This window comes from Propithecus coquereli, unplaced genomic scaffold (genome assembly GCF_000956105.1).
Source record: "Propithecus coquereli isolate 6110/MARCELLA unplaced genomic scaffold, Pcoq_1.0 Scaffold222, whole genome shotgun sequence".
NCBI classification, from domain to species: domain Eukaryota; kingdom Metazoa; phylum Chordata; class Mammalia; order Primates; family Indriidae; genus Propithecus; species Propithecus coquereli.
The window spans coordinates 3,906,728-3,921,555 of NW_012147412.1; the positions used below are offsets into that span (position 1 = coordinate 3,906,728).

General features: G+C 45.3%; 1 protein-coding gene across 2 annotated transcripts in view; it reads left to right on the forward strand.

Annotated features, from left to right (window-relative positions):
* Positions 1-1,006: 1,006 nt before the first annotated feature.
* Positions 1,007-14,828, forward strand: part of GRAMD1B (GRAM domain containing 1B) — an 83,919-nt gene continuing 70,097 nt past the window's right edge. The window contains exon 1 of one of the 2 annotated variants that reach the window (XM_012644924.1): positions 1,007-1,546. In XM_012644924.1, coding sequence (XP_012500378.1) covers positions 1,524-1,546 — 23 coding nt within the window. In that variant the 5' untranslated portion in view covers positions 1,007-1,523. The remainder of the gene's footprint in view (positions 1,547-14,828) is intronic. The other variant, XM_012644925.1, reaches the window with a different exon arrangement.

A 14,828-nucleotide genomic window follows, 5' to 3' on the forward strand; every position in this document is an offset into this window, starting at 1 on the left:
AAGTGTAGATGAAGTGCATACAGCTCATGGATGTCTGTATATCGTTTGGGGCAAATTTCAGGGTGAAGGCTTATTATGGTTAGGCTATTCTGGGGCAAGTTTCAGGGTAAAGGCTTGTTATTATGGTTCAGTTGAAGGTTGCTATTTCATGATTAATCTCCTCTTTGTTCGTTATCACCCATCCGCATTACTGACCCAGATAGTGATGTGGGGAAGGACAGAAAGGAATCACACAGCCCGCACACACAATTTTTGGTGCTGGAATTCCTGGGCCTGAGCCTGGAAGATTTGATTTAGGAGGAGCTTCTTCTCCCTTTCCAGTGAATTGTACGTTCCAGTTTAAGTTGAGAATCTCAGTCCTTCCTTACCACGGTGCTGTGCCGCCTGGTCTGAATCTCCTTGGAGCCCAACATTGGTGATAAAGGGTTGCGTAAATCCTAAAGGAGGCCTTTGTGGCCACCTTAAAAGGATCTCTGGCCCCAGGTGACCAAATGCATTGCCCTACCACCTGAAGTTGCTGCCTCACCACGTGCCCCAGAAGGGGAGGCAATTTCCCCAGTGGGGGAAGAGAACTGTGTGTTCTGTGTGCTGCAGGCAGGCAGCGAACTGCCCCGAGCAGCCCAGCTTGCCTGCCTTGCCGGCTGCCCGGCCTCACTGGGGAGGGTCTATTTAAGGTGGTCTTGCCCAGCCTGCCTTGGGACACCGAGGCACTCACCATCGGGCCTCTGAGGTCAGTGGCTCAGTTTAGGGTTCCCAAAGTTTGCTGAGGACAAAGACTCCAGGCTCCCTTCCCCGCCAGGGGTGGGGTGTTTTAACCCTTCAGTGGATGCCTGCGGAAGTGCTCACCTTCAGATATTTCCGCCCCTCTTCTCTTCATTCCAGGCAGCACATTCCTCACTCACCCTGTCTCTGACATTCTTTCCTGTCCTGGGACAAAACATGTGCTGTGTCTTTAAATGGGCGGAAGTGGCTGGCAGTGCTTTGCTTGGGTACTGCATTGATTAGGAGATTATATGGAGCTGCGGGAGCTGCCGCCTGGGGGAAGAGAGGTGCAGGTTCTGCTAGATTTGTGCGGTTCTTCTCCCGGGCTCTGCTTGGCTTCCTTCCCCAAGGCGGCTGGGAGTCGGTATGAGGTGAGGGTGGGTGGGTGGCCGGCCAGCCTGCCTGTTGACGGCAACTCCAGGGCTCGTTTCGCGCTGCCTTGCCAGCATTACCCATCCTCAGCAGAAACTGGCAGCGGCAGCCACAGCTCAGGCAGGCAGCTCCAGCCCCGGGCTGGGCTTGCAGAATCTGTCCTTTGCCTTCAAGCCCGGCTTTCAGCTGGGAGAGGGGGAAGAAGGGACAGCAGCAGCAGTTCTTCTGGCTCTTTCTCTGTCTCTGTCTTTCTCTTTCTGTGTTCAAGTCACATTACATGGGATTCTGTTCTTTTGGGACTTCGTCATCTTTTCCAACATGTCCTGGGACCTCCGGATCTGTAACGGGGATGCTAAGGACACGGTCAGTGGATTATCGTGACTGTACTAATGAAAGGATTCAAGCTCTCCTGGTAAGTAGAGGAGGGATAAGGTGCCTTTCTCTTCGCTCTTTCTTCAGCCCTGTGCTCCCCCAGCACCCTCAAGCGGTCTCCTTCAGAGAGGCCGTCTCAGCAGACGGGCATCGAGGGGTTAAGACGTTGGCTACACACTGTACAAAGTTGGGGTACTCTCTCTGGCTCCCCTAGCTTCTGCACCACTGCAGTATTTTCTGTCAGCATCCTCTTGGGGGGGCAGGGGTTTTGTGGAATTCGGGGGGTAGTGGAGAGAAGCAAACTGCGGCTGAAACGGTTCTCCAACTTCGAGGGGCATGAGAGGAGGTGCACATGGAGGGAAGTTTAGAAAGAAAGATCTCTTTGCTGTTGCACGGTCTTGTGCGGGGCTGGGGGCACAGCTATGCTCTCCTGACCCCTAACCGACATGGGGTGGGGGGTACTTTCTCTGTCAGCTCCTTAGGGCTGGCAGCCTGGGACCTCTGACTGAGGAATCTCTCTGAGGGCCCAGGCTCCAGGATACCTGGTGTCCAAAGGAGACTGGACCGCACCCCTACCCCACCACAAACACACCCCTTGAGGCTTTGCCAGCGCCCCTTCCTGGGCTTAATATCGGGACATTCAAGGCACTTGCTTGGGGCGTGGGCGTAGCTGTATTCTAGCTGCAGAAGTAGTCAGAGTATTTTTACCTTTTATTTAAAAAACAAAACCCTTACTTATCCCTCTTCTCCTTTGACCCAGAAGGATCGGGTGGGTGGGTGAATTGGCTTTTTATCTGACTGAGAAACTGCAGATTTCACTTGGGAAACTTTGCCGTGGCAGGGATCTGGTACCTCTGCAGAACAGCATGTGCGGCTGCCCGGCAGGCCTCCTTCAGAGGAGAAGGGCTCCTTGGGCCGGAGAGGGAGCTTTCTCTCCCTGAAGAGGGTGGAGGGTGGGAGGAGGAGAATGAGCTTGGGAGAACTCCCTGCAGGGGTGCATCCTGCCTGCATTGGCTGGCTGTCCCTAGTGGGGTGGTGGTCAGTCATCTCTCAGCCGGGAGGCTGATTTTCGGAGTCAGGGATGCATGTCAAACAGTTTAAGGCATGGAGTCCTAGCATGGCCCTAGGCCACATCTTGCTTTCCAGAAACCCCCACCCTAGATTAAAGCCTGACAGAATCAGTTTCTAGGCAAGAGGGTCCTCTAGTGGGTCTTGGAAAGGCACTTTGTGGAAGGCGAAGGGAGGTGCTTAGTTCCTGCAAGCGTAACTCTCAGGAACTAGGAGGCCCGGAGAGGTGGTGAGCATTGGTAACCACCCAGCATGGAGTTTCTTTTCTTCCAGCTTTGATATCACTCTTTCCTATGTTTAGCCCTTGCTCTTTTGGAACCAGGTTCTTTCTGGTTGTAAATTATTAGCAGAGGGTATTGTCGCTTGGAGTTCCAGGCCCAGGGTGACAGCCAGAGCTGCCCCTTCACTCTTCAGTAGAGCCAAGCCGGGTCTGTAGCTTGGATGAAGCCTCCAAGGAAAGCCCAGGTGCTGCTGGGAGCGCAGGGGACACTGGGCTCTTCGTCAGAAATCGCTCACATCCTTCCCAGCTTGGGACTGAGAGGTAGCTTGGCTGCCATTCAGGATGAGACATCACTTTAACACAGAATGCCTCTTGGCTCAGCCCAGCCTGGGTTAGTCCCTTAGGGACATGCAGGAATGTTTGCCTTTAAAAATCTGCCTTGAGTATCTCTTGGTGCATTTCAACAAGGAGAGCAGTGTGAAGGTGGGAACTGTAATTAGGCTAACCTTGTCTTCTTTAGCCAGATAAAATTTTACAAGGTTGGGAAGTTTTGTTACTTATATCTGCCTGGGTACTATTAGGTCCCTTCACCCACCATCTCATTAAGTACAGATACGTTGTTCCATTTTGGCCCAGGGGCCAAAACTTTGTCGTTGTGGGTGTTTTGGTTAGAAATGCGGCTCCCTTTGGTAGTATGCCGTGTCAGGGTACTCCCCGCTCTCCCAACAGGGAGACTTGTTTGAAGCAGGATGATGAAATATATTGGTTACCTTGTTCTGGATAGCACTGTCTGCATGTGGAAAAGGACGGGATTAATTAACATAACAATGTTTGGGAATCATTTCTAGAAACAATTCTGGAATGCCTACTATGTGTGTGTGATATAAAAAATGATGGTAATGCTGACTAGCATTGATTGATACTATGTGTCAAGCACCGTTTTAGACACTTCGCATGTATTAACTCACACGGGGCTCACAGCATTATTATTAAGATCCCTTAAAAGAAAAGCAATCCCCATTTTATAGGTGGGGAAACTGAGACAAAGAGAGGTAAAATGGCCTGTTTGAGGTCATATAGATACTAGGAACCAGGCTTTGGATTTCCAGCGAGGTGATTTTCCCCAGTGATTCACCTGTTCTTGGTTACTCTTCTCTAGTGAACTTTCCCTGTGTGTGATGCCCTACTATGTACCAGCTTTTGTCCTGCTCTGTTTTCTCTTTGCCTAATGTTTGTTAGGTCAGTTGAGCAGACTTTTAGAAGTGTGTACAAATGCATTATCTCATTTGATTCTTATCATGACCCCATGAAGTGGCTGGTATCTCTATTTTAGAGGTAGGGAAACTAAGGTACAGAGTAGTAACATGTTTTGATTAAATTCATGCAACTAGTTTGTGAAGAAGCCAGGATGCAGACTCTTGTTGCTTGACTATTATTTCAGTGTGGGGACTCCCACAGCAACAGCAGAGTGTGTCTGTCCGACCTTCTTTCCCTGAGAGCAGGCTTAAGGTCCATGCATCCATTTATGCATCCATCCCTTCATTCTACAGATGTTGATCACGTATTTAGTATTTTTGCAGCCTTGTGCCTAGGCATTGCAGGAGTTTCAAAAAATGTAAAGGATATGGCCTTGGCCTTGCAGGGACCGGTAGCCTCACAGATGGAATGAGATACCACCTCCCCTCCACCCACACTTGCACAGACACGCGCACACATATGTGTGCATCAGTTCTAAAGGTCAGATCAGTGCACTGAACCCCAAGGACTCTGGAAATTCATTTTGGCTGGTGCTGTGGAGAAGGCTTCTTGGAGTAATTGACATGTGTGGGGGGTTCAGAGGCTGGACAACTGGTTAAGTAAGGGCTGTACTTTGTTGAGCACCTCTGCTATACCTCATGGGGCTATGAGCTTGTCACTGGGGCTGCTTTTAGATGAAGAGGACCATGGTGATGACTGTGATTGACGAGTGGCTGCATTGTGAGATAGAAATCTCCCTCATTAGGCAGGAGCTGTAGGCTGTCTCAAAAGATGATTCTGTGGTTCCATCTGCCGGTTGCTTGGGGAGCAGGGTAAGGGCAGTAGTAGAAGAGGGGGAGACAGGAGGTGGCATGTACAAATAGACGGGGCTGTGGCCAGAGCAGAACTGTGGGTCATGTAGTAATTTGGAAGCCAAGTAATTATTTCTTTAAGAACAACTCACTAATCTTCCTTAGCTTCCGCATGATTAATTTTTTTTCCTTTTGGTGATATAAAGATATTCCTAATTCCTGTAGAGCTTTAGAACCTTACATACTAAGATGTCCAGTTTTGTGGGGCTGCTCCCTCTCTAGGTGGTTTTGGCCGCCACAGGACCAGGCAGACTGTAGTGACATCTGTCTAGAGTCTACTCTCCTCGTGTTCCTGGTCCTCCCATCTGTTGGGCTTGGTGGTGCAGCCTCCACAGAGCCTGGGGGCTGTGACAGACCTTGGGGACAGTCAGTGTGCTGCAAGAATTTGATTCTGTGAAAAAGCAGTTAAGAGGAAGTATGGTTCTTGACACATAACAGGCGAAGCATCTCTGTGGTGAGGTCTCAGTCCCCAGATGAGAGGAATTTTGTGTTTCTGTGTGTGAATGACTGAGTGAGCAGTCATGCTTTCACACTGTTTATTTAGGAAGTTGAGTGCTATGTTAGAGAACCTACTCACATTCTTCCCAGGTAACTGGGATAGAGTTCATTTTTTTGTATTCCTCCATATTGCATGGAGATTAATGGTCAAACGTATTTTATTTGATACCAAAGGTCAATTGCCCACTGTACTCTTTCTCTTCAATCTGTTAACAAATAGAGCTCTGTTCCTTCTTCAGTTCTTAGCATAGAGCTGTCTTTTGAGGTTCTTTATGTGAGAGGTTTGCTCTGAGGAAGAGGGAGCCCTGGATGTGGCCTCTGCACACCTCCTTTAGAGCAAGACATTTCCCCACTATACAAACATCTATCAGAAGGCGAGTTGCAGTGAAGGTTGGAGTCACTCAATGGCTTGAGATTGTAGAGAGACAACTGCTGAAATGGAATCTTGTAACCCCTTTTGGCCTGCTGCGTGGCCTTGGGAGGTGACTTCTGTTTGCCTGGGGTGGCGGTGGTGGTTTTGAAAGTGGAATTAAATGACAGCGTTAGGAGGATTAGTCAGTCTCTCAGCTTCCTTTTTACTAATGGTTTAGGAAAAGGCCACACAATCCTGATAGAGCAGGTCACTTGTGTTGTGGACTGTTCGTGCCCTTCTGTAGCCAGCAGGGGACACTGAAAATAAACATTCATTTGAAAATATTAAATATTCATTTACAAACATTGCACAGCAGGCACACCTTCCTGCGAACAGTGTGAGATTTACTTTATTATTCGATGGGATGGGAATTGGAGTTTTCCCATGGTCCAGTAAATCCAGGCCGCCAAGTGCAGGTCATCTAAGCATTTCAATCTGCTGAGTGAGCAGGAAGCTCAGGGCAAGGGCTGAAACTTCTGGCTCTACAGATTTTCTTAAAAGCATAGGCCTTTCCCACCTCTCACCCAGGTTTCTACTTTGGGAAACTGTACCTGGCTTGAAGTAAGTGGCAATAAATGTTTGCTTTGCTATGTTATTGTTGCCATCCTCATGATTACTTTAAGAAGAAAAAATGTAAGTTTGGGGGCGGCAGACATTGTGACAGATCAGATTGTGAGTGCCTGAGGTTCTTTGGTGCTGCTAGCTCAAAACCCTTCCTCCTGGCCATTCTGAGATGTATCGTCATGAAGTTTATTGCTGGAAGAGATGATTTAGAGTTTCTGAAGAGAGAACTTGGAGACGATTCTGATCTCTTGCTGCATTGTCCAGAAAGCCGGACATTTGTTCCCTAAATAAGTTGTTAAGATAAAGGGATGTGATAAACTAGGTATCGCTACATGTTTTTGTTCACTGGATCTTAGTGCTATTCTTTGGTTTATGTTTGCAGAAAATGTTGAATTAAACTGGACAGGCTGGGTTATGCCATGATAATATCCATTCCCCGAGCTTAACTCATCCTAAGTTTTGTTCTTGATCACTCCAAGTCCCCTTAGGCTCTGGAAAACCCTTGGGCGATGCCATCCTGCATGTGACAGGCAGCTCAGAGACCCAGGCTGTACACTGTCATGGCAACTCCTCCATAGTCTACAGCAGGGGAGGAGGGCTTGGCTCTCAATGCTCCTCCCTCCAAGTGACTACACTGTCCTTGTACTTGCCACACATTGGCCAGAACCAGTCACTTGGCCCTACCTAACTGCAGGAAAGCTGGGAAATGTGGGCTTCTGACTGCAGGAGGAGGGGGGGATCCGGAAGTATGGGGGAGCACCCATCATACACACCACTGTGGCTTTTACTGGACATGTGAGCACCGGCTCACACCCCTTCCTAAGACCCAGCAATGCTTCCTTCCTGCCTGTGGAATAAAGGCCTTAATTTGAGATGTCACGGAAGACCTTACGTGACCTTCCATGTGGGGTTGGCATATTATAGCCCACTGGCCAAATTCAACTTGCTGCCTGTTTTTGTCTGGCTTACAAACTAAGAATGTTTCTGTAAAGTTTTAAATGGCTGAAGATATTAAAAGAAGGGTAATATGACATGTAAAAATTATATGAAATTCCATAAATTTTTTTGGAGCACAGATGCACCCATTTCTTTATGTATTGCAATCGCTTTGACATTACAACAGCAGAATTGAGTAGTTATGATAGAGACCTCTGGCCAGCAAACCTAAAACATTTATTATCTGGTCTTTTACACAAAGTTTGCTGCCCCCTAGTTTAGGCAAATAGAGATATTTCTCAAGTGCATCAAAGTCGTATGTTTTTACTGGATATTTCTTAACTAGCAGTCCTGTTCTAGGTATTGTAATAGTAATGGTGATGATGAAAAAGATACTAATAATAATGTCTAATACCTACACAACTTTCTATATGACAGAACTATTTTAAATGTTATATATAAACTCAGCAATTTTTTGAAGTAGGTATAGATTATTCAGATTTTCCAAAGGCGTAATCTAAAGCACAAAATCTAAGTAATCTGCTTGAGTTTGATTAAGAATTCATCTTAACCACCACAATCACAAAATTAGGAGACAGGTCTTTGCCTATGAGAATAGAAGACTAATACCCATGAAAAATGAGAATTACTGTAGGGCAATTTACGAAGACAGCATTTCATGATACGAATTACAATTGACCTTTAAACAACATGGAGTTCAGGGGAGACAACTTCTGAGCAGTTGAACATCCATGTATAACTTTTGACTCCCCAAAAACTTAACTTCTAGTAGCCTACTGTTGAGCAGAAGCCTTACTGATAACGTAGACTGTCAATTGACACATATTTGTATGTTATGTGAATATATACTGTATTCTTACAATAAAGTAAGCTAGAGAAAAAATGTTATTTAGAAAATCATAAGGAAGAGAAGATATGTTTACTATTTATTAAGTGGAAGTGACTCATCCTAAAGGTCTTCATCGTTGTTACTTTCATGTTGAGTAGGCTGAGGAGGAGGAGGAAGAGGAGGGGTTGGTCTTGCCATCTCAGGGGTGGAAGAAAATCCACATGTAAGTGGACTCGCCCAGTTCAAACCCATGTTGTTCAAGGGTCCACTGTATAATTGCCAAAAACGTGTGGGAACAGAGAGAAGGAGAGAGCAGGTAATGGGCAAAAGAAATCAAGAAGGGCTGAAGAGAGGAGGTGGGGTGTGGGTTGGTCCTTGAGGAATGGAGCCCACTGAGATTTCAGGAGAGACTAGTGGGTCGCTCAGGCCAGGCGGAAGCAAGAGCTGGGCCACGGAAACTGGAATGAAGGCCTGTGGAAGAGAGAGAGAGCTGAGCAGCCTGGTCAGGACAGAGGAATGCGTGATGATGCTGCAGTAGATGTTTGAGTAGCAAAATAGGGCTCACCTATGGCTTCAAAGTGAGGAGAGGCCTGGGCTTGCTAGACTCAGTGAGAGAAGCCCTGAGCCTCACGATGACCAAAGAGCATCTCCAGGTCCCAACTCAGTGGGCAAGATGCTTGGGGCCAAGAACTCCAGTATATGCATAGTTTGGGAGCATCTGCAAAGAAGAACTTTAGAAAGTACAATAACAATGCGTCTATGAGCTTTCCATTTTTAAAAATACCATACAACTCTCACACAACCATCTACAGGAAAGGTGGTGTTTAATCCCATTTTACAGGTAAAGAAACTGAGTCTCAAAGTGGTTTTAAGCAACTGGCTCAAGACTATGTAGTTAATGGCAGAACTGGGACAAAACCGAAGATGTGGAGTCCTAACGCCTGTGCTCCCAACCTCTACACTCTGCTCCTTGAGTGAGTGTGAATAGTGTTGGTCTGTCACTGGTAGAAATCAGTGGCTTTAAAGGGAACAATTCAGGAAAGGTTTGCTGAGGAGGTGGGGACAGTCTTTTTGGGTTGTAGTGTTCCCTTTATCAGTAGAAGATGCAGTTTCCCCAGTCTGCTCCTTCCCATGGTGAGCCATGCCCCTAGGCATAATTGATCTGTTGACTGTCACTTCAGGGCTGGGTCAGGAATTATTTTTTTAAAAAAATTGTGAAATGTATACCAAAAATGCATACAAAAAAATGTATAGAATGTATCTATACAACTTGAAGAAGAATAAACAAACATTAGCCTGGGTGTGGTGGCTCACCGCTATAATCCCAGCACTTTGGGAGGCCAAAGCAGGAGAATTGCTTGAGCCAAGGAGTTCCAGACCAGCCTGGCCAACACAGCAAGACCTCGTCTCTACAAAAATAGAAATTTTAGGCAGGCCTCGTGGTGCGCTCCTGTAGTCTACTTGGAAGGCTGAGGCAGGAGGATTGCTTGAGTCCCAGGAGTTGGAGATTGCAGTGAGCTATGATCACACCACTGCACTCCAGGCTGGGCAACAGAGCAAGAAAAAAAAATTTGTTCACCATCCAGTTAAACATTAGAACAGTACCTATACCTTATGACAATATTCAAAACCTGGGAGGGCATGTCCCAGAGAATGCAAATCTTGGGAGCTGAACGCTGACTGGTTCTTGAGTCTGGTCTTGAGACTCTGCCCCCTAGAGGAGGTGGGCTGTGCTTCTCAGCTGGCACCTCTGCTCCTGGATAAATGGCTGCTTCATGGCATGGAGCTTCCTCTCTTTAGCTGTGTGGTGCACCCCTAGGGAGAGATGCAGATGGTTTGGCTGCTTACTAGTTGTATGACTGTGAGCAAGTTACTTAATTTCCCCAAGCCTTACTCTCTCATCTACAAAATGGGGCTAATTGCACCTGCTTCAGAAGGCCATTGTAAGGATTGTCCCTATTAAAGGAGATAATTCATGTTAATGCACTTAGGAAGGGACTTGGCACACTATAGCCACCTTTTAAATGTTAGCTGCTATTAAAATCTTTATTGTTTTATGTTTGGCCTTGTACAAAGAAAACATGGTCACAGCCCTTGCCGTTCACCCACTTAAAATTCGTGCTCTAGATGGATCCAGAGAACTCTGATTATAATCTTTCCTGTAGTGTCCTTCTTAGGACACAAGACCACTATCAGTGAGCATGACCCTTCCTTCCAAGTGAACAACCTCCTCGATCATGTGCTTTCATTTCATTGCTGGAACTCTCCCATCTGGCCCACATGGGTATGGTCACTTGACCACTTTGTTGGAGACTGGAACTTGTTTTACCACTCACAGGAGTGTGACCTTGGGCAAGGCACCAATGCCCTCATCTCTGAGATGAGAGGCCAGATGAAAGCAGCAGATTTGATCTCTTATGGACCCTCACACACTTCAGGCTAAGATATTTGGAACATAAGTTCCCATTGGATTCTTCCTACCCTCTCTTTAATTCATTTATTTATTTGATTACTCAATTAACATTTCTTGAGCGCCTACTGGGCTAGGTGGTAGCAGTGAAAAGATGAGTGAGAGCCGGTCCTTGACCTAGCAAGGTGCCTGCTGTTGGAGGGAGCCAGAGCTGGACACTGGGCCCCCCCTTCCCCCCACCTTTTAGGTAGGGTCTTGTAGGAAAATTCCACTGAAGAGACTCAGACGCCTCTTCTACTGTAGTGCAAATAGATTTATATTTCAGATCAGATCTTTTTTTGGACCCTTTCTCCTGAGACCAGGAGTGTCTTTGTTTCATAATAGCTTCCCTGCAGCGACCTCAACTTTTTTTTTTTTCTTACTGCATGGTCATAGTTTACATCCAGGGGCATTATGACAATGACATGCAGAGCTCTTTTGTTTTCTTTGAGGTTTACCTTGACAAACCTCAGGATGCAAATTTGGGAACTGACCATTGGGCTTTTGAAGGTGATCTGCTTTGCTGTTTGCACATTATTTTCCTCAGCCCTCTTTTTGGTCTAAAATGTACCTTGTTATGCATTTATTTTGCATCTGTTAACTCTGGCATGTTCAAATGATTTCTTTTAGCGCTCTGATTTCATTAACCAAGAGTTTCTACTTTATGTTCTTACCTTGTTTGATACAAAGAAGCAAAATAAACTTGCACTCTTGTGAGGCCAGTCAGTACACTGCCCTTTAGCTGTGGAGCAGTCTTTGTAAACCTTACCTGTAGAGCAGCAGTAATAGTACTCCTTTTTACAAAAATGTGTACTTGGAGCAGTAAGTACTCAGCAGTGTTAAATGCTAACAGTGTTGTGTGTGCAGCTATAGAATTGTTTCTTCTGGCTTGCTGCAGTCTTAACTTCTTTCTCTGGCTAAATTCTCCTAGGTCTGCATAAGGACCACTTTTGTGCAGATCACCAGTGCTCAATGTAATTAATAACTGTCATCACCAGTCGCAAGGTGCCCTTAGCCAATATTGCCAGGAACAGGACTGTCAACTCCAAATGTGCACCTTTTTCTCTGTTTCTTCTCTTCCTGCGATGGGCTAAGTTCCTGACATCCATTGCATGAAAACAAATTTATAATAATAGTCTCCCATCCAACATTTTCTTCACAAATCCTCCTCTCCCGGCCATTTACGCTGGAAACTTCTGCACCACTTTTACATGTTGTTCCTCACTCCCCATGTGGTTAGCTCTGTCTTTGCAATGGCTCTGACTTGTCCACCTCCCTTTCCCATGACTCTCACCGCTGTCTTAATTCATAACCTTCAAGTGTCTTACCTGGCATGTAGCAACAGCCCCTTGAATGATCCTCCCCCTCTGAAACAGCTTGATTGTGATATAATTCACATACACAATTCACTTATTTAAGAAGCGTGCAAGTCAGTGGTTTTCAGTATATTCACAGAGTGTGCATCCGTCACCACAGTCAACTTTACAACATTTCATCACCTCCAAAAGAACCCCCACACCCACTAGCTAGCACCGCGCTCCACTCCTCACCCCCACGCCCAGCCCAGCCCTGGGCAGCCACTTTGTGTCTTTGTAGATTTCCCTATTCTGGACTTTCGTGTGAATGGAATCATACATATATGTATGTATTAATATATACATAGACTTTATGTTTAGCTTCCTCCACTTAGAGTGATGTTTTCGAGCTTCATGCAGGTTGTAACATCCGTCCTCCATTGCTTTCTCTGGCTGAGTAGTCTAATCTCTTTTCTCTCGGGTCCATTTCTCACTTAGCAGTCGTGCAAGCCAGATTACCAACCTCCCTTCAAAACCTGGATTTGGCTCCTATTGCCTACAAAGTACAGTTGACACCCTGCATGGCACACAAGGCCTTCTTCAGTCTGGCTCCTTCCTGAGATCCAGCCTCATCACACATTTCATCTTCCATCAACCTCCTAACCCCTCCAACGACACACCATCCTTCCCAGAGCGTGTCAGGCACCTTTTCGTATCACTGCAGTATTTAGCTACACTGCATCTTTGCTTATGATTCTTGTCGCTGCCTGTGGAAATCCCAGTTATAGTTCTGAATTTAGCTTCAGTACCACCTCCCTGAAGAAATCTTTTCCAGATTTATCTCATCCACAAGTAGGACCTAGTCTTTTTCCATTCTGAGCACTTTGGATTCCTGTATTTTCAGTATCTTGGATTAGTTGTCATTCTGTCTTTTAAAACATATGAAATCTTTTCTAAGAGCAAAGAGTTATGCTAGTTTTTCTTTTATTTTCTCATTGTACTTTCTGTAAGACTTTACACATAGTTGGTACTCAAAAAAATTGCTGGATAATTGATGGCACTTTTGCGTATGTACAGTCCTTCTTGCTTTTCAAAATGTTTTACATATGTCTTCTCTTTTGAAAATCAGAATTAAAGAATGGTTTGCAGAAAAGCTTATCAGTAGTTATAATTTGAATGGTTGTTTTTTGCAACACTAAGTTATCCATGGGCATTATATAAAAATTAGAAAATATAGGGAGTCAAAAGAAAAAGAAATTGGTCCTAATACCACTCCTATAGTATTAGGTCATTAAATATGAAATGTCTGATTTCTAATCAAAAGTGTAGTTTATTATATCTCAAACAAGAAGCAGTACGATTAGTCAAAGTATATTCCTAAACTATTGACACAGTTTGACATCTTTTTTTTTTTTTTTTTTTTTGAGACAGAGTCTCACTCTTTTGCCTGGGCTAGAGTGTGTGCCGTGGCGTCAGCCTAGCTCACAGCAACCTCAAACTCCTGGGCTCAAGCGATCCTCCTGCCTCAGCCTCCCGGTAGCTGGGACTACAGGCATGCGCCACCATGCCCGGCTAATTTTTTTCTAGTTGTCCAATTAATTTCTTTCTAATTTTAGTAGAGACGGGGTCTCGCTCTTGCTCAGGCTGGTTTCGAACTCCTCAGCTAAAACAATCCGCCCGCCTCGGCCTCCCAGAGAGCTAGGATTACAGGCGTGAGCCACCGCGCCCGGCCCAGTTTGACATCTTAACAGTAGCTTGTTTATAGCAGCAGCGAAGAAGTCTGGAGAGCCAGTGGTGATGAAATCATGAAAGATGTTATCCATAGCATGTTGAGAATTTAATATTTTTCCTTGCAAGAAGCAGCCCAAAGCCTGGAAGAAGTGGTAGTCAGTAGGTGTAAGGTCTGGTGAATACAGTGGATGACAGAGAGTTTCCAGGTCCAGCCTCTGTAGTTTGAGCAGTATTGTTTGTGCGACATGTGGTCAAGCGTTGTCTTGCAAGAGGATTGGCCTGTCTCTGTTGACCAGTCTCACCTGCTTAATTGTGAGCATCCTCATCATTTCATCCAATTATTTGCAGTAGACATCTGATGTAATCGACTGACCAGGTTTCATGAAGCTGTAGTGGATAATACCAGCGCTGGACCACCAAAGAGACACCACTAGCTTTTTTTGATGAATATTTGGTTTTGGACTGTGTTTTGGCACATCATCTTTATCCAACCATTGTGCCTCAAAATTATGATTGTCAAAAATAATCCATTCTCATCACACATAACAACACGATGTAGAAATGGTTCACCTTTTGTGACAGCAAAGAAAGGCAAGCTTGGAAACGATTTCTCTTCTAACACTCATTTAATTCATGCGGTACCCATCTATCCAGCTCCTTTACCTTGCTGATTTGTTGGAAATGGTCCAGTATTATTGGAATAGTAACGTCAAACCTTGCTGCTAATTGACGCATAGGTTGAGATGGATTCGCTTCTACCACAGCTTTCAGCTCATCATTAGCCACCTTGGTCTCAGGTTGCCCACGTGGCTCATTTTCAAGATTAAAATCACCAGAATGGAACTTCTCAAACCATGGACGTACTGTGCCTTCATTAGCCACATCCTTCCCAAACATTTCGTTGATATTTTGAGCCGTCTGTGCTGCATTGGTTCCGTGACGGAACTCATATTCAAAAATAACATGAGTTTTTGACTTATCCGTGGTTTCACAAAAATTGCTCTCAAAAAAAAATGTGAAAGATAATAACAAGCCAAAACATGCATTTAAAAGACTGAAGATGTACCTTCACAGTAAAAATAAAACAAGAAGTGTCAAAGTGAAATGTCAGAGATACCAACTGTCAAACTTAGTACTTAAGAAAATTGGACATTTCATACTTACTAACTTTAATGAATGTTGGTTTATATC